This window comes from Aulonocara stuartgranti (genome assembly GCF_965226115.1).
Source record: "Aulonocara stuartgranti genome assembly, chromosome: 6".
NCBI lineage: Eukaryota > Metazoa > Chordata > Actinopteri > Cichliformes > Cichlidae > Aulonocara > Aulonocara stuartgranti.
This window is the reverse complement of record NC_138944.1, coordinates 31,908,749-31,932,559: the sequence shown is the minus strand read 5'-3', so window position 1 is coordinate 31,932,559 and position 23,811 is coordinate 31,908,749. Positions and strand designations below refer to the sequence as shown.

The 23,811-nt window shown below is 40.4% G+C and overlaps 2 protein-coding genes across 5 annotated transcripts; both read left to right on the top strand.

Moving 5' to 3' along the window:
* Window positions 1-1,421: 1,421 nt before the first annotated feature.
* On the top strand, window positions 1,422-10,465 carry LOC309708519 (bifunctional apoptosis regulator-like). Of its 4 annotated transcripts, none has more exons than XM_082536633.1 (9): window positions 1,422-1,486; window positions 3,127-3,436; window positions 4,359-4,457; window positions 6,047-6,140; window positions 7,138-7,310; window positions 7,392-7,536; window positions 7,675-7,854; window positions 8,131-8,327; window positions 9,252-10,465. In XM_082536633.1, exons 2-9 carry the CDS (start codon window positions 3,135-3,137, stop codon window positions 9,442-9,444), a joined length of 1,383 nt encoding a protein of 460 aa, XP_082392759.1. In that variant the 5' UTR covers window positions 1,422-1,486; window positions 3,127-3,134; the 3' UTR covers window positions 9,445-10,465. The 4 variants fall into 4 exon arrangements, with proteins under 4 accessions (XP_082392759.1, XP_082392758.1, XP_082392757.1 ...); XM_082536632.1 differs by lacking the exon at window positions 1,422-1,486 and adding an exon at window positions 1,508-1,723; XM_082536631.1 differs by lacking the exon at window positions 1,422-1,486 and adding an exon at window positions 1,508-1,983.
* Window positions 10,466-12,902: 2,437 nt separating this feature from the next.
* txndc11 (thioredoxin domain containing 11) lies at window positions 12,903-23,415 on the top strand. Its single transcript, XM_082537287.1, has 14 exons — window positions 12,903-13,165; window positions 13,280-13,470; window positions 14,552-14,648; window positions 14,842-14,961; window positions 15,383-15,480; window positions 16,355-16,484; window positions 16,569-16,662; window positions 16,866-16,978; window positions 17,097-17,300; window positions 17,767-18,460; window positions 19,935-20,122; window positions 20,364-20,476; window positions 20,792-20,872; window positions 21,384-23,415. Exons 2-14 carry the CDS (start codon window positions 13,346-13,348, stop codon window positions 21,901-21,903), a joined length of 2,577 nt encoding a protein of 858 aa, XP_082393413.1. The 5' UTR covers window positions 12,903-13,165; window positions 13,280-13,345; the 3' UTR covers window positions 21,904-23,415.
* The last annotated feature ends 396 nt before the right edge of the window (window positions 23,416-23,811 follow it).

Sequence of the window (23,811 nt, the reverse complement as noted above, 5' to 3'; positions counted from 1 at the left end):
ACAGTGTCTGTGACTGTTAATGAGAGTGTGGGGAGTGAGTTGGAGGGTGGGGTGGGCTGCTTTTAACTATGTAAAGCACTTTGTGCTACATTTTTTGTATGAAAAGTGCTTTATAAATAAAGATTGATTGATTGATTGATTGATTGATTGATTGATTGATTGATTGATTGATTGATTGATTGATTGATTGATGCACAGTGATCGTGGTTTCATGGTCAGAGTTAAGTTACATCAAGTGTAGCAGAGTATCATTGATATGAATTAACTAACCCTAACCCTGATGCTGAGATCCACTAACATCTGCTGACATCTGGTTGAACATCTACAAAGAGGAGCAGATCAGCTGGTCACAGCTTGTACAATAAGAAAATCTACTTGAGCTCTCAATAGAAATGATTGTGATTTGTGACCCCCCCACACACACACACACACACTGAGTCATGAGTCATTACATCCAATTTTAGGGTTCCTCCACCCGCTGAATCCCACTTTAACTCCTGACTGTACACATTTTCCTGTTTAGAGGCGAAACCACCCTCTACAATGTAGACTGAAAATAGAGCTGTATTTTTTATTTTCCTCCTTTTTCCTCAGATTCAAGCTGAGTATAATTAGAATTAAAATAAAAGTTAGACTAGAGTTTGTATTCCCATCAACTGGTATTATTTTTTTTTATCATTATGATAATACTGTATTTAAACTTTTTTCTGGGAGTAACTGGAGTAAACTTAAGCATCCATTATTGAAAATGTCTCAGATCTCAAACAAAGTCAAATAGTATTCAAATCAGTTCAGAAGCTAAAATGAAATAAGACAAATTTTGATGAGAAAAAACTATGGGACAGGAAAAAAGATTATTCACGAGAGATTACATTGCCTAAAAAATAAACATGCATTTGCTTCCACACATGATCACAATGTAGAAATAAAACTCTCACAATTGATGTCTGAAGTAAAAGCACAAAAAGAAAGTAGTTACTGACTACTACTCAAAGTAGCAAGTAAAGGCTGTGACTAATTTGAAGTACTTTAGACGCGGATTGTGTTCGAGTTATAAAACTTATTCGCCGTCTGATTATATTCACTATTATTCATATTAATCTGCAAAATACCAGTGTTTCCAGGGAATAGAAGCACATTTATTTCCGGTTACTGTAGTAAAGCAGAAGAGTGAAAGCAGCATAAAATGAACCGATTACACTGTGCCAGGTACTTTCTGCCACTCTGCCATCATGATGGTGATTTAGGATAATATGAAGAAGCATAACACACTGTAAACCCGACAGGGTCTCTGTAAAAAGCTTGTGTGTATTTTAATGTTATAATGTGGTGCTGAGGAATAATAAAAATGAGCCTCAGGATCTGATCTGCGCTGAACTGACGCAGGTGTTAAAAAAAGTCACGTCTGCTGGATTGAGCTCTCACTCTACCCAGGAGGAGGACACCGGACCTCTTCCTCACCGGTGACCGGTGACGACATTGTGAGGTAGGCGGGTGGCAGGTACGCATTCAGGCGCATGCGTGGTTGTGGTTGCTTGCATGTGGGGGTTTCCACTGCAGGAGGAGGCTGTGAAAGAGCAGAACTGCTTGAGAACTGCTACTGTGTGTGGATACGTTGAGTTGTACTCGCGAAATGAGCCTGAAATCTAGTTATTAGCCGGATAGTCATGCCACTCTGCAGTCGGTCACCTGTCAGAGACCAGTCCTGAGGCGAGTAACAACTGTAGGTTAGCCAACTGAACCACACCAGTTAGCAGTTAGTAACTTAGCAATCAGCGCGTACTGTTGAGCTAAGTTTGGCTTACTAGCATGTAAGCCTTGAAGCTAACGATAGCGCAGTTTGGTACTAATAATTGTAGTTAACCCATGTTTGCAGATCAGCAGTAACCGATGTGCAACTAGCGCATAGCTAGCAACTAGCTAGCTAATTAGAGAGTGAAGCTAACGTCTAGGGCTGTTAAACTGTACCTGCGTGCTGTCACAGTAAGTGAGCAAACTGTTTTGTTTATGTATTCAGACTTGGTAATGGTTCACCCTTTGTTATTTGAAAATCAAATAAGTTGCACTGTTTGACAGAGTGCTGTCACGAGCCCCTGTTTGTATACGGAAATCAAGTGACTTTTAAGTACTTGTCATATTTAGCTGCCTTTAAGTCAGAAGTCGCGCTTTAATTGCTTGCTGACATCCTATCCCAAGTACCATAGTTTTGAATTAATTTCAATCATAGTTCCTCAGCCACAACTAATTATGGTTATGTTTGCTTTTAAATGCTTGCAGTATTACTTTAGATTTCAGATGTGTGGGGATATATTTATTTTTAGCCATTTACTGAGTTTTCAAGTTCACTTTTTTTGCAAGAATTTAAAAACGTGATATGGAAATGAAACGAAAGCTGTCAAATCCAGTGAAAATGCCAACTACTTTCTGTTTTCAGTTTGTACAGTGTTTTGAGTTTCGAGATGTCATGTCAGAAAAACAGATTCTCGTTTATAAAATATTTGTTTACTGAGCAAAAACATGACTGGTCGCTTTACCCCTTAAATCAAGCACGAGCAAAGCACAGGGCCATCCAGTTATGCAGTTTTGAAATGTTAAAAGAACTGTTGTTGGCAAATTCTTTTGGATTGTAGTGCCGAGGATAGGCTTGGTGGAAGCACTGCTATCTCTTTTTCTTCTTCTTTTTTTTTTTTTTAAAGTAAACATTTTTCTACGTGACGCATTTAGAGCATGGGTCTGAAACTTAAATGAGCCGTGGATCACTGCTGGCACTGTCATCTCATTGGAGGGCCACTTTAGTGCTCAAGTAGTACGAACAAGAAAACACCGACACCTATTTCCAAAAAAGTAGTGTTTAATGCAGACATAAGTGTACACATTAGTGTTTGACTGCTAGTGAAAATTGTTTTCTTTACAAATAATTCTCTCACTGAACTAACACAGCCAATCCAACATGTTTGTACATGTTTATACAACTCAGTCCTCCCTAACAAAAAAACTTAACTTCAAGGGCACAATATATTTCTTGAGTTCGAGACCGCTGATTTACAGCTTGCACCCATATCCTACTTAAAACCTAAAATGTTATAGTTTCTGATTTAAGGCTTATTAACCTTGTGTCTCCTTCAGACTTGGATATGTTGCAGCAGATGAAGTTGAATTCAGCAAATGACAGTGTGGAGGAATTAATGGATGAGTCTTCTCTCTTATCCGAGTCTTCCGACCCTCCTCAGTTAAAGTCTTCAGCGAGCGGCATCTCAGAAAATGAATTTTCTTGTCACTGTTGCTATGACATCTTGGTCAACCCTACTACCCTGACCTGCGGTCATAACTTCTGTCGACACTGTCTCGCTCTATGGTGGGAGTCCTCGCAGAAGAATGAGTGCCCAGAGTGCCGGGAGAAGTGGGAAGGCTTTCCTAAAATCAACATACTGCTGAGGTATGCTTCTCATAGCTGTGCCATATCAGTGGGTTAATGTTTGATATTCTGGCTGCTTTATTCACATCTCACAGAGACTTACTGGCGACTTCTACTAAGCTTGCTTAGTTAGCTTTATTAAGAAATGGAAAGTTTGGATGACCAGTAATGATGTGTGCAGTTACACCAGAAGCAGACATTCATTATTGTTTCACCATAACCTCTTATTGAAGAGCAAAGCACAATATAAGATTGGGAAGAAGCTAGCTGATATGTCATTTAGTAAATCCTAAAAATAAATTGAGTACATTAAGCCTAAAGTTTGATGCTTTTTCTTAGTGGTAGAAGATCCCCATTTCAGTTCTAGGACAAGACTCTAATCTCTTTAGGATTATGTTTCATGGAGAAAAAAAAGCTTGGTGATGTTTTCACCACAGCGAAATCCACATTAGAGGTGAACACTTTTACAATAATATCTGTGATTTGTTTCACTTTCACTCTCTCTCATACACGCAGCTCGCAGTCACATGACCGTTTTTTTGTTCTACTGAAAGACACGAGAGCAAATGTTAGACACAAATATTTTGACATGAGAGTAACCAGGAACTAATGATCTGTGGTAAGGACGTGCGGTTTATAAGAAATGGATGACAACTGATTGACATACTGATGTTTCAACCTAAGATGTGGAAATGTTCTCGCTCAGATGCAGCTGAAAACAGCTGCCAAGATCGAAGATGTCGTTCAGACACTCGTCTCTCCATTGAATTTAAAAAAAGAAAAGAAAAGAAAAGAAGTATTTATCAGCTTGCCCACAAATTTTCCTTGACATTGCTGTGTCAAGATGGTTTATCTTCATGTGCTCCGCGGAGATAAGTTAGTCCTGCTTAGTTTGATATAGATATCAAACTGATATAATCATATGTAATCCTCTTCTTTTTAGGGATGCAACTGACAAACTTTTTGGTGAGGTCGTACAGCGGAGGAAAGCGGAAATCCAAGCAAACCCCAAAATCTCCCGGAGCTTGTTGGCTTTCCAGAGGTACTTTGATTCTCAAATATGTTTTGGTATATATATGTATATATTGGTGTAAAGTCCATGAAGACTGTCAATTTAAAAACAAGTCTAGCCATTTAGCAACTAACGTTTCACACCATGGGCAGTCTAACATTGCATGCATGTTGAAAAGCTGGGATTTCCAAAGACTGGGTTCAGTCTCACCTTCCTGTAATCAGAGGAAAGCTGCAAACAAACGTGAAGCATTTGATTCACTAATCCTTTTTGCTGACATCACAGCCTGCTTCAAAGACAGCACATACAAGCTGGTGCTCTCCTGAGGCTCAAAGCTAAAGCAGCCCTGAGAGTAAATGTAAATGCAACTCCAAGAAGTACCAATTCTGAATAAATTGTTAATTTACAAAGCTGACATGGCCTGGTGGTGCCAAAAAATCCAAATAAACACTGCCAAGAAAATCCTACAGGGAAGATGATACATCTGGAGGTGTGGACAGTGACCTGGTCTTAATCATGCTCACTGGGAAATCTGACCGGTTTAAATTCAGCTTTCCAGAAGCCCAAAGAGCTAACCCTGAGATATACACTAGCCACAACTGGCTGTGGAGCAGACTCACTAACTCAGCCATGAGTTGTCTGCTGGGTCTTTACCAGATACAGTAATTTAATTCCTCCATCCTTCAGTATGATGCTGACTGACTCAAAGGAAGCTCGTACAACAGGAGGTTTAGCCATGGATGATCCATCAGTCTGCTCCTCACACCTTCGTTTCTTAACTAAGTTCAAGATGCTGCAGTTTCATGCGTTACGCTTTGCAAAGAGATCTATTAACCCTGGAATGAATGAGACTCATGACTGGAATGTTTTGGGATTGAATTTTCAGTGTTGTAGATTTTCCACAGAGAGCAAATTTGCCCTAGTGGTTATCGCACTGCACACAGTGACGCCATACTTATCCACATAATCAGGCTGTGGGTCAGATTGCGTAATGTCACAGGAGTGAGTGCTGCTTCAGCACACAAACCAATCGTAGAAAATGGCTGTGAACTGGGAAAAATGCTTATGTGGAAAAAGAGCTTCCAATAGTCTGTCCTTCTTGTGGTTACCCTGTACTCCAATGCTCTGGAATAATCTTCCCCTCCAAATTAGACAAGCGTCATCAGTGCAGGTCTTTAAGTCCAGATTGAAAACCTATTTTTATTCCCTGGCGTTTAACTCTGTAGGAAACTGACACCTTCTTATTTATTTTATTGTATGTAATGATTTTATGGTATTTTTAATTTGGTAGTTGTTTTGATCTGTGTTGTTCAGCACTTTGGTCTGCCTGGTGTGTTCTTAAAGTGCTATAAAAATAAACGATGATGATGATGATGATGATGATGATGATGACTTGAAACACAGCATTGCACACACACCATTGTTTGGCACTGACTTTAAGTAGCTTTAAACTCAACGCTGACCCTTTGCCATACTGATCTCATCTTTGCCAACTTGCCTGACGTCTCCTTCATTTTTCACTTGTATTTATTTGCACGTACTTCATTTATTTTGGGTTTTTAATAAAACTGGGCCAGCTTTACAAAGCCCATCCTTCATGTTTGTCTTCCTCATCTTAGATATGGTGACAACCTGGGTAGATCCAAGACAACCCAGCACAAAGGAGCAGGCTTTTTCTTCTCTGGAGTCCTAACTGCACTCACATGTGTGGCTGTAAGTACACACAAGCAGGTTAGAAATGCCTCCTTGCTCTTAAACATTACCTTCTGGATTTTCTTGCAACGGCAATGATGAGTTGCCCATTTTATTAGGATTTGTGCTGATTTCATAAACGGTATGTGTAAGGTAGACACGGCTCTTCGTTTTGAAAGTGCCTTGTGTCTTACTTATGCTTTCGTTGAACATGTGTCTCCTAGTACCCTAAGTGACTAGCAGAGGGCATGTCCTCCTCAGTCTCAGTTGCTAGTGCCAAGTTACTTTGAATATAACCTGATTTTCCATCTCTAAATTGTGGACCTCTTTAGAATCAAAACATTACTACATTCCTAACCCTACATGTTGCAAAGCCTGTAATTGTTTAGTTTGTTGTCTTTTAACCAAAGCATCAAAATTATGTAATATTGAGGCACTTGGGAACAACGTCCCCCTGTGTTTTGCCACGTGGCTGAAAATGTATGTCTGAGTGTGTACGGTGCAGGGAATAAGTAAACAGATTACAACATAGTTCTGTTTTTGACCTCAGTTCATGGTGATGATTATTGGGTCGTCTTAGGTGAACTAAGTGTTGTCATTTCTGCAAAGCCTCAGTTTATTTTGGATGCTTTGGGCAATCTGTTGTGGAAATATAGACTGGGCCAACTCAGCTGCAGGTTCAAGTTAAACAAATGTAGCGACATCTAGTGAAGTTGGATTATTATTGCAAGGTGAGGTAATGGTTATACCAGGGGTGGGCAATCTCAGTCCACGAGGGCCGGTGTCCCTGCAGGTTTTAGATCTCACCTTAGGTCAACACACCTGAATCACATGATTAGTTCGTTACCAGGCCTCTGGAGAACTGCAGGACATGTTGAGGAGCTAATTTAGCCATTTGAATCAGCTGTGTTGGTTCAAGGACACATCTAAAACCTGCAGGGACACCGGCCCTCGTGGACTGAGATTGCCCACCCCTGGGTTAAACTATTCAGACCAGTGTTCCTGTGTATGTTTGTAGGTGATGGTGTTGGTGTATCACTGGAGCAGTGGTCCAGTGGATCAGCATGACCTGCTGATCACTAAGCCCGTGTCTCACTGGACACCTGAAGAGGTTGTATCCTGGCTCGAAAACCTGGGTCCCTGGGCCCAGCTGTACAAAGAACCCTTCCAGCAGGAGAACGTCAATGGAAGGTGAATTATTATTTATTTATTTTTTAAAGAAATGTATTCATTAATGTTTTTAAAATCAATATGATAATTTCTCTGGTTCAGGCTCCTGTTGATGCTGGGGGAAGAAGAGTTGTTGAAATCGCCTTACAGCATTGAAAATCCGGCTCACAGACGGGTTATTCTGGCTGAACTGGAAAGAGTTAAAGCTCTTGGTGTCAAACCTCCCCAGAACCTCTGGGAATACAAGGTGACCACACTTCTGCGTCAGAATGGCTGATGCTCAGTATTATTAACATCTTTACAAGTTGCACATTGTGTTTTGCTGGTAAAGCAGCACATCTGCATTTCCACAGTTAAAGAACCGTCTCTTTACTGTTTCTGTCAGGCGGCTAATGCGGGGAAGTCTCTGTTCTTGCTGTACGCACTGAAGCGCTCCCCTCGTCTCACAATCTTTTACTTGTATTTGTTCGACTACTCTGAGACCTTCCTGCCCTTCCTGCACACTTGTTGTCCAGCCGTCACAGACAGCGATCAACCAGTGGAGAGCAGTTTTGTCAGCTCACAGGTACAAACCAGACAAACTTCCCACTGAAATGACACATGAATAATAAATTGTAATATACTGTAACGAGCTGAAAATGAAAACACTGGGGACCTTTTGTAAATTACATGCTGTGATTGCTTCTGGTAATTAGATGAAGACGGCGCTGTGAGCATGAAGATGTTTAGACTTCTTTAAACTTTGCTCCATGTGCAATGCATATGACTATTCAGGTTACATGTTTTGTTCCTGCCCCCCCCCCCCCCTTTTTTTTTTCTCTTTTAAAACTTATTAATTTAGGTGGATCCCAGCTGGCAACAATGGGCAGAGTTTCTTGTGAAATACTGTCTGCTTCCATACCAGCTGATCGCAGAGTTTGCTTGGGACTGGTTGGCCGTTCACTACTGGACATCCCGTTTCATCATTGTTAATGCCATGCTGCTGTCTGTCCTTGAAGGTTGCGCCCTATGGAGACTGTGGATGAGAGCCAGGATCAGGTAAATGCAGTGTGAGGGTTGGGTGATTTTCTTTTTGCTCTTGTTTTTATTATGCAAACACTGAAATAGATTTTAAACTGTCTCAATCCAGATTAGTTCTGCACAGTTTGATAAATACTCTCTAATAAAAATCTAGTTATTAATACAGTTACGGTCATTGGGTATGTGTGTTATGGCAAAAAGTAAGATCAGATTGTACTTTTGTTATACTAACTTTGAGAAGGAAGTGATAGTCGAAATAAAAGATGTGTATACTGTGGTCACGTGGCATACTTTGGTCATCACAAGGCATATTAGTGTTACTGGGAACATTTTCTGGTGCCAAATTAATGGGTATGTGAACCTAGATAAAAATGTTTTTACTTAATTTCAGTGACTGATAAGACCCAGACACAGTAAGTGAATATTCCTGCCAGTCAGGAATATAAACACTGAAACTCAACAGCTCCAAAAGTCAATTTTTTATCCTAAAATGCTGGTTAAGTGTAAATATTATCTTATCTGAAAGACATGCAGTACGTCCCGCTGAAGGAAAACAGGACCTGCTTAAACATTCCTTGCAGTTCTGTGCAAACCATTGTATTAATGTCATGTTTTCTGCATTGTATGCATAGACTGTATAAAAGGTGGATGTAGTGATGGTGACATCACCTATTGGCTAATGAAAACAAATGGAGCACAGACTTCTCTGCAACTGCAAGTCTTTTTGTATCCAGAGTCGCCCCCTGCTGGCTGTTAGAAAGATTTCTGGCACTTCTGCCTTGGCTTTACATTTCAGACCTAGAGACTACGACCATGTTTTATACTGTCTGTTGTGTATTACCTGGAACTGGATTTGGTATCTCCTGTACAAGATTACAAGATTTGGGTTGATAGCTGTTGAGTAGTGGTTTTATGACACTTGTTTTCTCCCTCTCTTTGTAGGACTCTTCCACAAATGATGTGGAGCCACTTGTGGAAAATGCTAACTCAGGGATTTGCATTTGCCCTTCTTTGGCCTTTTGTCCCGCAGTTTGTGTGCAACTGCCTCTTCTACTGGGCACTCTACTTCAGTCCCATCATTAATATCGACCTGGTGGTGCAGCAGTTAATGCACCCTGAAACAGTAGCATTGTGACAGACTGCACTGGATGAGGAGGTGCCCAATTGATGTGGGACAATTTGCAGCAAATGAGTTGACGAGAAGTGTTTATTTTTAGCAGTAAACACATTGAAGACTGGCTTTATCTACTGTTGGGGAATTTATCTTGGTTCTTGATTTGTTTCTCTGTCTGCCGGATGGTTGCTGTGTTGAACAATAGAGGCACCGGACTACTGAAGGAGAAACAAAACCAATGAGGTGAGAAACGAGTAACAGTGTCTGACTTGGGTTGATCACTGCAGTGATCTTTTTGCATCAACAGTGCATTCACAAACCACGATGCCTAAACGGTCCGGGGTGGTAAGCGGAATGATAAGATGTGTTTAAACACTCGCTGGAGTAAAGATTGGAATCACGACGCGGTGCTGAAAGCTTTGTAGCCCTGGCATAGCTGTAGTCCAATAGAACATGCGTTTTTATGCTTATACAGAGTCAGTGAAGTTGGAACAAGACATGTAAGGATACATGTTTTTGCATCTGTTATCAAATATCATTCTGGCATGTGATCTACTTTTAGAAAAAATAACCTCAGGCTGCTTCAGGATTATCCATCCAGAATCTGAAGCAGTATTTATAACTCTGCATAAATTCTGATGCATTTCTTACATTTTCACTGTGAGTGTGATCTTGGTGATCTACAGAGCTGTGTGAGAAGTCATTCTGTGATGTTTGGTAACATGACTGAGTGTCAAATGAGGTTTGTAGTTCAGCAGTCTGTTTGGCCTCTCAGGCTTTAGCACCCTTCCAAGTGCAAACAGAGACAGTCTGGCGGAGCAAATGTTCTATGAAGTTTGTTCCAGCGGTTCCAGCATTTGCCTTCACAAGATTTGTGATGCTTAGATTTGAAATTTTTAATATTGTGGGGTTTTTTTATTTTTATTTGTTTAGGTAATGCATAAAACTTCTACTTTTTTTTAAATACTTTTATTTATATATATAAATAAAACTTTTAAATAGAAGTTTTACTTATATATATATATATATATATATATATATATATATATATATATATATATATATATATATATATATATATATATATATATATATATATATATATATATAAATAAAAACAATTTTTTAAATTGTTTTTATTTTCTCACACTGCTGAGAAATATTGTTGCACTTTTTAAAAATTGTTCAAGTAAATTACAGTATACGTTTCCATTTCATGGGTGGACCAAGCTAATCAGAAATTAGGTTTTGGTCTTTTTGTTTTTTTTAAACATGTTCATTTGCACTGAAAAATCTTACACTGTGATGATCATTATTATTATTATTTGTGCTCTTTTGTTTTTGAATGAGACTTTACAAAATAAAGATTTATATTAAATCTGAAGGAGTATTCATAGCCACATATAAATTACTTTCTAAATTCTGATTCATTCTGAAAGGAGCCTCAACCAACTGCTGAGTGCAAAAACAACATTTTTAAAGGGTCTGGATTTAAAATCCTTTGCTACCTTAGGAAATATTTTAATAATGTGAGATACAGGTTTATGATTTTCATGAGACATAAGTTAATCAAATATCTAAAAATCTTTAAAATATTTCTCATCACATGAACAGAATATATCAAAGTGAAGAAATTCACTTTTCAAAAATAAATATATATATATTTGATGTTTTTGAGTTCAGTGCTTTTTGTTTTTTTTTTTTCATTTTCTTTTGTTTTAGTCATCAAAGTTCTGATACAGACACAGACTGTATCAACAATCAACTATCAAAAGTCAGTGAGTAAAAGCTAAAAAATAATTCCATAAATTGCCATTAACATTAGGGGTATAACTGAATTTACAGTACTGTGCAAAAGTTTTGATTCACTCATGTCTTTATTTTGCTTTCAAGGCACCTTCTTGTAATTTTTAAAGGAACCTTAAGCAGTCATTCACCAGGCTTTCTGAAGATCTTTCAAAAACCTATTTGCAGTCCAGTCAATGTACCTGATCATTTTCAGAGGAGAATAGATTTTTTTGTTAAACCACTTATGGAACCATTCAAGGATTTAAAATGCATGATGAATCGGTGTTTCATCTACGAATAAGAGACAACTTAAATTGTGTATGTATGTTTTGGCACTTTGTTACTTCCTGCCTAAAAAAAAAAAAAAAAAAGTGTACTTTATTTTCCTTTCTTTGCTTGAATCTGTGAAAATGCTTAAAAAAAACAACCCACCACTTTGAGAGATATGGAGGAGAGTTGTACATGTGCACCAACTAACTGAATCAAAGAGCTACTAGTTAAATACCTGGCATGTCTTAGCGTGGTGTGCTATTGGATAAAACTGGACAAGTGGAAGACAAAAACAGGAAGTGGCAGGCCTAATAAAATAAAGCAAGTGTGCACAGCCATCAGTAACACATGGTGGGGCCTCTGTCGTGGTTTGGAGCTGCATTTCAGTCCTTGGTACTCGGGTTCTTGTCAAAATTGAGTGAATTATGAACACAGAAAACTACCGTTTTGATCCACCATGAATTCCATCTGGAACAGATCTTAGCAATGCCTTAATTTTTCATGGTGACAATGATCCCACACACAGCTCCAGTGCAGTAAAAGCATACATGGATGGAAAAACACACAATGGAACACCATCAGTCCTCTATTCGTCTTCCCAGAGCCCAGACCTCAACATTATTGAAGGAGTGTGGGATCATCTTTAGCCAGAACAGAACAAGAGACATTGCATTAAAAAAATCAAGTATTTTTTTTTTCCAAATACATTAGAAATGTACAAACTCTGTTTTTGTTTTATATACTGGATGTTTCAATAAATCACTGTCCCCATTTCCCATTTTCATAGCAAAATATAATGAAAAGAGTAGTAGCTTGAGATATTTGCACAGTACTCTAGATCCGGATATTCTACAGACATGATATCCCAGATATGAAATGTCAAGCTCACAGCCTGAGAACTGTGATGCTCATGTCCTACATGTATTGTTTTAGTTGTATTATGAGCATTTGACATTTAAGACAGCCAATGTCTTAAAATTATATCACAATAATTAAGAGTAAGTAGTGATAAGGTAATAAAATGGTCTAACAATTTACAACATTACTATATTTGGATGAATAACAGAAGATTAATAAGAAAGTAGCTCTAACACTAAGACAACCCATTTTATCAGGTGATGTTTTACCTATAGAGACCCTTTTTAATAATAATAAAAAAATCTTACACACCCAGTGTTCAGTTATTTTAGGATAAACTGAATCAGTTTGATGCAGTGATTTTTATACGAAGCAAAGTAACACGAGAAAAGAGTTTTCTCCAGTCTCACAATCAGTCACAAGTCCCGGGCACTTTAAATAATTCTACTCTAGATGTAAATAAGCGGCTTTTAAATAAAGTTTTATCGATTCATTTTTAAAACAACCTCCCCCTAGTGTTTTACGACTGTCGTAGCAGCAGCGGCTGTCGCCATAACAACGTAGGGACGGTCTGAAAAGAGCGCGTTTTGCGCCATACGGAAAAAGGAATAAAATCGCTTACCGAGGACCAGTTTAAATATTGTAATTATTACGACTAGTGTCGTTCCTCTTTAACATCCGGTAAGCTAACTGTCAGTGACATTTTTTAAACTCAGACAGCCATTAAAGCGTTAAACGCACTACGCGTTTTATTCGCGTAGAGGACTTTACTTCCTGCCCCTGGTGTCGTTGTTGCGGAAGTGAAAAGTCTACGTGTGGAAGAAAGGTTGGCTTGACCGTATTTGAACACCTTACACACCAGCACTGCTCATGTCCAATCCAGGTTAGCTGTTTCCGTCGAACCAGTCTTCCTCACCCATCCCTCCTCCCCCCCTGTTAGGCAAATGGATGCTTTGAGCGGTAGTCGGGGCGTATAAATGGGACGGAGAGGTGACGACAAGCTGTAATGTTGCGCCGGGTGCGGCAGTCTCTCCGGCAGGTGCTGTTTCTGATGGCCCGGAGACCGGATCTGCTCTGCGGGGCTATCGTGCTCGGCGTCCTGCTCGTTTTGGCCGTCAAGTTCACGTGCAGGTAAACATGGGCACGAGCTTCTGTTTATCCTCTGACAGCGTGAGCTTGCTTGTGTGTGACCAGGCTAACACGAGACCCCTTAAAACACAAAAGCTAAGTGTAATGGTTATTTAGGTGAGCGAAGAGCGGCGTTGTAACAGTGTTAGGTCGTGAATGAACTACCGGTACTCGTTGTCTACAGTAGTTACAAACAAGGGCTTCATTATTAGTGCTGCTAATCTAAAACTGACGTGTACTGTAGACAATGAGATTAACTAAGGACATCGCCTTAATCTTTCAAGGAAAGGTTGGGCGTTTTTTACAGTTTTTTTCAGATAAAACCCAGAAAAGATTGCAGGGAGATCATAATGAGATTATTAATGTTTAAATAGTAATATCTGGTTACAGCCCTGACACACTGTGCTGTCATCATCTTGCAGCTTTGGCCTCTGCAACTTTACGGTTCTTCAAAGCTTATACCACTTGTCATTCAGTTATGGTGAATGAAAGTGCTGAAATCCTAAAGTGTAGCAACTGTTGCTGAACGATTGACTTGTTGGCTAAGCAGTTACTCAGTCGTCCTCTCGAAAACCCAGCTGAGACGATAATTGCTACAAAGACTGAAACTTGAAACCGACTCCACGCAAATTATACCAGGCAAATTCTGCTTCTCGTCATGTTGAGGTAATTTTGTTCTCCCTGTAACGATGTAGAGACATTTTTGCATAGCCTCTGGGGGAGGCAGAATGTTTAACACAGCACAGTTTTTCACATTGCTTTCTGTGGACGCAAACATATAGCCTTTCCTCCCCTCGTATGCAGCTTAGCATACCCTCCATTTCCAAATACCATTGCTTCTACTCTCATTTTCCAAATTTAACACATGCATATTCCAATATGTGCAACTCAGAGTAGTATGCAAGGCTGGAGGTTACCTGTAGCATTAACATCAACCGATGATGGACACACTGCCATGATCAGCGAATCTCGCGGAAGTGACACAGAGTTATAGCTTATGGATTTAATAACCTGGCAAGATCTTATTATGTGACCGTGATCTCTTTGCACCCCTCAGCGTTACTCTTCTCATTTATTTCTGTAGTCGTGCTAAGAATGTGGTGGCAGCAGCTCGGCCTCCGGTGCGTTTCTTTTCTCCTGACGCCCCGGTGGTGGATCTCTACTTGGGTCAGCTTGACCAGGTGAAATTCAAGGATTCAGACTTGATGGCATTCACTGTATTTTCCTTTGTTTGATACTTCATTTGCTCAAATTGTAAAAGAGAACAAATGGAAAGAGCTAAGAGGGTTTCTAAAGCTCCAGTTAAATGTTTTGGCATTGTTGTCATCAAACTTGTGGTGCTCTGTGAGATTGAAAGGGTTTTTTTCTTCACAGGTGGAGCGTCTCAGGAGTGTGGCCGAGGTGTCCTTTATTTTCTTCTATGCACCATGGTGTGCTCACTCTATGGCTGCGCGACAGGAAGTGCAGCAGGTCGCTAAGAAGCTGGCCAAACAGGTACAAGTGAACGGAACCTCCACCACTCAGGATTGTTTAAACATCAAATATTTAGATGTGCTTTACTGGGCAAAGACTAAGGAAGCTGGAGATTGTTCTTACGTGGACACGTGTTATGTTATCGCTTGTGACGCAAAGTGTTGGGAAGAGTTTATAGGAGCAGCTTGACAGACTGCAGTAAAGAGTGACTCTGACATAGTTGAGTTAATAAAATCTGTTCCCTTCAGCTTAAATACACACTCACACATTTTTAGCTTGTGTCTCTCTCTCAAATGCAAATTCATAGTCGACTTGTTATGGGCGTGTTTGTTAAGTACATGAGTCATTACAGTGTGTGATTTTACACCATTTTGTGTGTAGTCTACACATAATTTTGCTTATCTTTGTTTCTTAATGTGTCTCTTCAAACACACAAACACAGGTGCAGTTTGTGGCTGTTAACTGCTGGTGGAGTCAGGGGAAATGCAGGAGGCAAAACCGCTTCTATCACTACCCCGTCATCCATCTGTTTTATAGAAGGTGAGACGGTGGGCTTCTCTTCACTTATGGTGGGAATTTGCTTTCAATAGCTTTAGCAGACAAAGACGAATTGGGAAGCCCCATAAACGTTAGCTCAGAGAAGACGATGTTTGCACGTGGCTTCTTCTTTGCATGATAGATGGCACAGCCGAACTGTGTTCACAGACGGTGATTTCTGGAAGTGCTCCTGAGCCCATGAAGTGATTTCTTTGACAGAGTCATGCCTGTTTTTAATGCAGCGCCTCCCAAGGGCCTGAAGATCATGAGCATCCAATATTGATTTTTGGCTGTTTCGCTTGCACACAGAGATTTCTCCAGATTCTTTGAATTTTTTGAGGGTATCATGTCCTGCAGAGGGTGGGCTAGTGAAAGTCTTCACAGTATTATGTAGAGAAAAATTATTTCAGAAGTTTTAATAGCATAGGAATAGTAACTCTGCCTCTTGAAGATGCTCTTTCTTTTATACCTAATCATGTTGCTGACCTATTGTAAATTAAGCAGATTACAAAATGTTTTTGTTGTTGTTGGGTTTTTTTTAGTACCACTTACTTTTCCAGCTTCTTGTTGACCCCACCCTACTGATATGAGACCTGTTGCTGCCATCAAATTCAAAATGAGCTCATATCCAGAAATGATGAAATGTATGAGTTTAAGCAATCAGTATGTTTTGTTTGTTCTTTTATGAATGAAATAATTTTTTATTTACTTTTGTATTTGGCTGTTCATACACAACTTCAGTCATAGACGCGCATATTTAGAGAGGCTAAAGATGTATTTTAATGCAAAACTGTGGGAAACACTTTGAATGTTTTGTTTCTTAATTGTAATTTAATTATGATTTGTTGATATTTATTAGCATCTGTGTTTTCCACAGGTTTGGGCCAATAGAGTATAGAGGCCCATTTTTGGCTCCATACATAGAAAGTTTTGTACTCAGAGTCATCACACCACTGACTTACCTCCCATCAAGAGGTCATGTTGAAGAGTTCCTCTCCTATCACGAGGTATATTTGAGCTTTACACTTCTGTCACTGAATCACCCACAGAGTGCAGCCAACTGTAATGATCTGCGTCTTGTGCGTTTCTAGCCTCGAGTGGTGGGTTTCTTCCAGTTTAACTCTTCCCCCCAGCCGCCAGGATACATCACATTTCTGTCCTCTGCCCTGCAGGTCCTAAAAAGGGGTAAGAAGTAATCACGCAGCTTCAAGGCTGATTGTTAACATGATAAACATTTTGGCTTGTCAAGCATGGGATTAGAATTCGAGGAGAGGCTGCTGTTGACGAAAAGATAGCAGTGGTTGAAGCAGAGAGAACCTAAATGTGCATTTTACGATAAAGGGAACATAAATGGTTGAAGTCACAAGTTTCTCTTTTTTATGGTGCAGATTTCCGTGGTGTTGTACGTTTTGGGGTCGTGACCAACAAGCAGGTGGCAGGAGCCATCTCACTAACAGAGGATGAAACGGTTTTTCTCCACAGAAGATTTAACTCCTCTTTGGTAAGCAGCGTCAACGCATGTTGTAGATGTGGTTCTTCTAGAAAAAGCAATTAAACACTAATGACTTTAAAACTGTGGATGTATATGATGCTGTATGTTTATTCATCTGTTGTTTAAGATTTTTCCCAGGAACGACCTTAACTTTACGTCTGAGGCCATTTGTAGATGGGTGTTTGAAAACCGTGAGACGGTCCTCCAGTGGCTGCAGCCCCCGGGAACGAAGTCTCGCCTGTTAGAAGAGGAGCTGACTAAAGGCCCTGCACTGCTGCTGTTTGTGCCGCACGATCCTCTGGGATCACAGCCCAGCCCAGCGCTACAGCAGGTGAGCAGAAAAAATCAGACGAATATCATTTTCGAAATGACAGAAACGCTTTATTCTCTTACAGATTTGATTTGCAGCTATACTATTATTATACACTGAGCTAATGTCATCTGGCTTACCCATCTTCATTTAGCTGCCCTGTATTAAAAAAAATAAAAATAAAAAAGGTCAGTTTCTCTGATCGTGTAAGTGAGACTTAAATAAATATTAAGTACGCTGGTAAAGGGAACTTTTACAGTGTAAGAAGCAGGAAAACGGGCAAGCATAAGGATTTGAGGGAGTTTGAAAGGGTGACATGGTGATGGCTATATTACTGGGTCTAAGCGTCATCTTCCTCCTCCTCAGGTGCTTTTTATATTAGAACTTATTTTGTATGTGTATATTCTGTAATTGTGTTGTTAAACACTGTATTATTCTCCTTAAGTTCTGCAGATTAAATCATTTTTAACCCATTTTGTTTTTCTAGGTTGCAGACATTGCTGTGCGTTACCACTCCTGTGACAACAGCCACCACTCCAGCTGGGACAAAAGTTTCTCCTTCCACTCACTGTGCTGCCAGTCAGTTGTCCTCCCACAGTCGAGCACAAGCGTGTGTGAGGTGTGCCTCAGCCTTTCGTGGCCAAGCTTCGCCACCTCACCTCTGCACTGCTTGTTCCCTCCCTCGATCCAGGGAGGAGACATATTTCAGACTTATCTCAGACGCTGCTGCCTCCACCAGCTCCCTTCCCCCGTGTCCATTAATAGTGCAACCGCAATGGGCTGTAGCAATTTTCTGGACAGCTACAGCCCATTTAGTCAATACAGTGCCTGCTGCAGAAAAGTAGAACCTCAGCTCAATGAATCACAAGCCAAAGAGGAGTCAGAGATGCAAAGCGTTCCTCCTTCCTTGATCCCTCCATTCTCTGTCCCTCAGCCGGAGGGAGACGGCATCACCGGGCTCCGTTGTCAAACCAACAGGACACTCAGGTTTTATGTGCTGGATGTTGCCCTGAACTGGCCTCTGGCAGTCAGGCTCGGAGCATCAGGCAACAGAAGTGCTTCTCTTGAGCAAGAAGATGATAGGGGCGGTGACGGGTCGTTTGCTGCTATTGTGAACCTGAAGGATGAAGTTCATTATGTTCTTCAGCACACTCCAGCAGCCACACTAACAGAGTCTCTGGGTAAGACATGGACAACTTTCATTCATGTAACACGGGCTGGTTTTGTTTTGTCCCAAAAGCTGGGAGCTCAAACGATTTGCAATTTTTAAGACATCTGGTGATTTCAAAATCCCATATTGTGTCTCTTCGGTCTCAGACTAGTGGGTTACTTGTGGTTCCCAGCATATTTAAAAGTAGAATGGGAGGCAAAGCCTTCAGTTTTTGGACCCTTCTTTGTGGAACCAGCTCACACTTTGGATCCAGCCAACAGACACCTTCTCTAATTTTAAGATTAAAAAGGTTTAAAACTTTGATTGTTGATAAAGCACGTAGTTAGAGCTTGATCAGGTGACCCTGAATCCTCCCTTAGTTTTTCTCAAACAGGTCTAGGCTGCTGGGGGTTTCCCATGATGCACTGAGTGGTTTTTCTTTACTCACCCTTTTCCACCCACTATGTGTTTATACAACACTCTGCATTCAATCTTTAGTTATTATTAGTCTCCCACTATCGCCAATTGCTTGCTGAAAGTGAGTTGTCTGATTGTTGGGGTTTTCTCTGTGTTATTGTAGGGTCTTTACCTTGCAATAAAAAGCGCCTTGAGGTGACTGTTGTTATTTAGCACCATATAAATAAAATTGAATTGTTTTCAGGTCACCTGGTTGTTGTGTGTGTTGCCAACAGGGAAGCTGCTGGAGGAGTGCCCTCTGTTAGACAAACTATACAGTGGCAACACTCATAACATGGTTGAAGGTTGTTGTTCAAGTCTCCTTGGCGTTTTTAATTTTCATTCATTGGCCGTCATAAATGGTGATACTGACACTGGCAAATAGTTAATATTAGCCGAAAATATCCACCTCCAATATATCAGTCAGTCACTGGTTTCTACAAATGTCTTTAGGGCCTTTGTAAAGATGAGTCATCTGTCCTTGATGACATTGTGATGGTGCATGCACACATCTGGCCAGATACAGTGTGAAGTTGGCATAAAAGTTATAAAAATCATTGAATTCAGGCCGTCTGGTTTGCAGGAAGTTGGCCTGTAACAACGTTTTAATCGTCCAAAAAAAACACTTTCTTTAAAAGATCCTCTTCCTTACTCTACTCAAAATAGACTCAAGCGGCTCTCTCACTACAATGTCCGATATTTAGAAATACTGAAAGAAATCACAAGTCATATTATCTCACATGACAAGTCAGGTTAATGACCAAAAGTCAAACATTTAGTGGCTGATAAATCAAAAGTATAATGAGGGCGCTGGGTCGAGTTCCAGCTTCTTCTAGTGAAGATTCTCGCCTCTGTCAGTGCTCCCCAGGGTGGCTGTGGCTACAATGTAGCTTGCCATCACCAGTGTGTGTGAATGGGTGGATGACTGAATGTGTAGAGCGCTTTGGGGTCCTTAGGGACTAGTAAAGCGCTATACAAATACAGGCCATTTACCATTTGAATCGTATTCTTGGGCTAATTCTGTGTTCATGTTGTGCGTTTCATTGCAGAGGCCTTCATCAGGAACTTCAGCGCTCCCTACAGCCTCTTGCAGAGACACTTGGTTGGAGAGGAGGACAGGAAGGGAGCTGAAGAGGAGGCGTCGCGTTCAGACGAACACACGCAGTCACCTCCACGCTTCCTCATCACAGAGTTGACCACTTCCTCCTTCCTGCCCTCCGTCATGGACCTTCAAAAGGTGACTAAGCGTTCTGAAACACCCTCAGCAAATCAAGGCAGTTTGTGAAATTCTGAATTTCTTTTAAGAATTTCTGTAAAGCAACTTCCATGCACCTAAAAATAAAAACATTAAGATATAAAAACAGCTGCTTTTTACAGCTGCAAGCGTGATTTTAATGGAGGCTTAGTATGCTGCGTGTTCTACTTATGGAAGCAGGTAGTTTGCTAAACTCCTGATGATGCCAATTTGTGTGTTGTAGGACGTGCTGCTGTTCTACTACACTCAGTGGTGTGGATTTTGCTCTGTTCTCAACCACATCATCATCCAGCTGGCCCGATTATTACAGGGAAATGGCACCATCACAGTGGCCAGGTACAGTTACTGTCTGTTTACAGTTTTTCTGCAGTCCCGGTTGTAAGTGTACCTTTGATGATAGCCTGAGTAAGAATTAAGGCAAGGTGTACCTAATAAAGTGTCAGGTTAGTGTATAATGTGTGATTGAGGTGTCTGTGTTTTGAAATGTAACAAAAAGCATATTTTAAAACATTTCGGAAACTGGGTGACCTAAACACAGTTTCCCATATATTTATTTTATTAAGCGTGTAAAGCATACGAGAGAATATTAGCAGTGTGACCCTCATTTTTGAAGAAAAAAAGTGATGCCAGCTTTGTTTTTCCTTTGCATAGGGTGAATGTTGCACGTAATGACCTCCCCTGGGAGTTCATGGTGGATCATGTTCCCTCTATTCTTTTCTTTCCCAGATACAGGTAAGAATAAATGCAGAGAGGTGTGCACAAACAAGGGTGTGGCCAAAGGGGGGGGGGGTTGGATCTCATATTTCTGCAAAAAATAGCTTTGATCTTCACACTGCCTCAGTGGAACTATAACTGCAAATGATATAACTATAATGATATAACTTAAATGATACACACTGAAATGCCAAAGTGTTCATTCTAAATGTAAAACAATACATTTTATTGAAGTCCTACTCATAGTCCACATATGAGTGATTAGGTTTATGGCCTACTACAAGCTAGCTGCTTTACTTTGTATATCTCTCTGTTAATGTAGCTAGTAATTATTACATTGCAATAAGTTGCCTTTATTTTTTAAACAGTTTTCAAGTGGCTTCATTCATGTGTTTAAGACCTATTCGAATACCCGTCTGATTCTTAGTCCTTCTTGACACCTCAGTTAAAAAAACAACAAAAAAACTTTCATCAGTGAATTTCAGCAGAATATTTTTCACTCTTGTGTTCTTTTTCTCTTCCCTTTAAGAAAACACCTTAGTGTGAAGTTTCCTGACAACCTTCCCATCACATTACCCAACCTCCTCCGCTTCATCCTGCAGCACTCTGGCTCTTTGCATCACGTGCACAAACCGTCTGTTGAGACAGAAGGTCCCGGACACAGTCCTTTCCTTGGGTCAGAGTTTCTGACACTCCAGCGTGAAGTTCAAGCCCTGCATCACGCCCGGGAGCGTCTCTCCCAACAGCTCGCGCAACTATGGCGAGACAACCGACGACTGAAATTTGAGGCCCGCGCCTTAGAGACCGAGAACGCCGAGCTGCAGCGAGAGAGGCGGAGCTTAGAGGAGCAGCACCGGGAGAAAAGCCGGCAGCTCAGTGAGGCAGTGAGGCGGCTGCAGGAGCTGGCAGACGCCTCTGAAAATCTGCTGAATGAGAACACACTGCTCAGGGTCCTGCTGAGGGCGCTGACGGACAGGACAGAGGCTAGAGAGCAGGCGGAGGTGGAGAGGAAGGAGACGGAGCAGAAAAGAAGCCATTTGGCCTCCTGAGCACAAGCCTTATTTTCTGTGAGAAAATAAGGCTGACATGAGGAGATCCTCTTCAACTGCAAAAGGCAACGCCCAGTAAATTTTCTCACAAGCAAAAATAAAGAAAAGATGACAGTTACCATCTTCCAAGAAACACTGCTACTCAGTCAGGCAGGAATATAAGGAGAGATGAGTAGGACAGGTGGGAAGGCAGTGAAAGAAAAAACACGCAGCTCTTGTGCTGTGATCATATGAGCTCGTCCAACTCTTTAAAGTTCCGTGCCAACTTTCCAATTCAGACTTCCCAGCTGTGATGCTGCGCTTGCAACGATTTATCGACTGTTAATTGTGAAGGAATAACAAGAGAATCTGGACACACCCTGCAGCCAAATGAAGCTTCCTTTAATTACTGTAAACCAAGTGCAAGATAGTTTCTTTATTAGAAAATAAAAACACCATGGATGGGCTGGACTCACCTGTATCCAAAAGTCAAGGTTAGTACATTTGAAGAGCAGTGATATACTCTGCAGTGTGAGTTTAAGTGATTCACCCATGACGCAGTGTTTCGCATGGAAAACCTCGCTTGGAAAGGGAGGCTACGATACTCTTAATGTGAAAATCCCAGACTTCGTGACATTTGTCTATTTAACCTTTGGAGGCATAAATGGAAATTGTAATCAAACACTGAGGAAGTCTGGACTTGAAAACAAATAAAGCTCTGAAAGAAGGCCCCGGGCACTTTCCAAGAACTCGCAGGATGAGCTCACCTGCTGTTCTGTGAGCTGAGAGTCACATGACTAACCTCCTGGAAACGTTCCCCATTAATTCCTAAAATTCAAGCAGCATTGGCTCACGTTGATTCATTATAGTTCATGTGACACGTTCATGTGCTTGATTTATTTTCATACTTGTAGTTCTTGTCTTTTTAAGTTGTGTGTGTGTGTGTGTGTGTGTGTGTACATGATGAACAGATTGGCTTCCTTAGTGTTTTATGAAACATCCAAATGATAAAAACATACTGGTAGGAATTCCTTTAAAGTACATACTTTTACACTGAATAACAACTCTAGCTCTGAATCTTAATTCCTATCTGGCATTTATAGTTCAGTGCTAGCTGACTTTTAGGAATTTATGAGTAGCTTTCATCACATTCTCCGGAAATCTGTAAAACACAGCTATGTTTTTCCTCCATTGTTTACTTTAAAATGCATTTGCAGTACTGGTGGTGCAGAATTTGGCTGCAGGGAGAGGGCTACTAATAAAACTGAGAAGTAATTTCATGCCGAATACATGCTCCCCTCGTTTTGTTTGGAGCTATTAAGTGGACTCGAAACAATCGGTAAGATTTTTTTTTTTTTTTTTTGTGTGTTTTTGAGGGGACACAGTTGTTTTGTGAAACTGATCTATTTTTACAAGAATCCTTGAATCACTAAATATTTCTATGTAACTATTCAGGTATTATTAACATGCTGCAATTGTTTACATGTGAAATATTGCACTGGTTTTTACTGATTAAAACTCTTCTTGTATTGATGTGCGTCTTTGTGTTTGAGCACAGTGTTGTGTTGAGATACAGTTGATATACCAGCTTTTACATGTAAGGACATGATAATAAATAAAATAATGTGGTCCTTTGTAGGACTTAAAATGTTAGATGAACAACAACACGTGACATGTGATGCTGTGTCATTGGTTATTTAACACAAATTAGGCCAAGATTGAGAAGCAGTGTGTGGGAAACTAACTTCATCCTTACTGCTTCTATAGGAAATAAGAAGGTGCTCGATTGACTGATCATGAACAGGTGTGAGCACCTCTGTGAAAGCTGAACGTCTGGCAGTTTGTCGGTCTGCAGCATTCTGGGAGGGTTGTGAGGCACTTTCCAAACAAACTGTAGTTCATCATTATGCATTGAAAACAATCAACTGG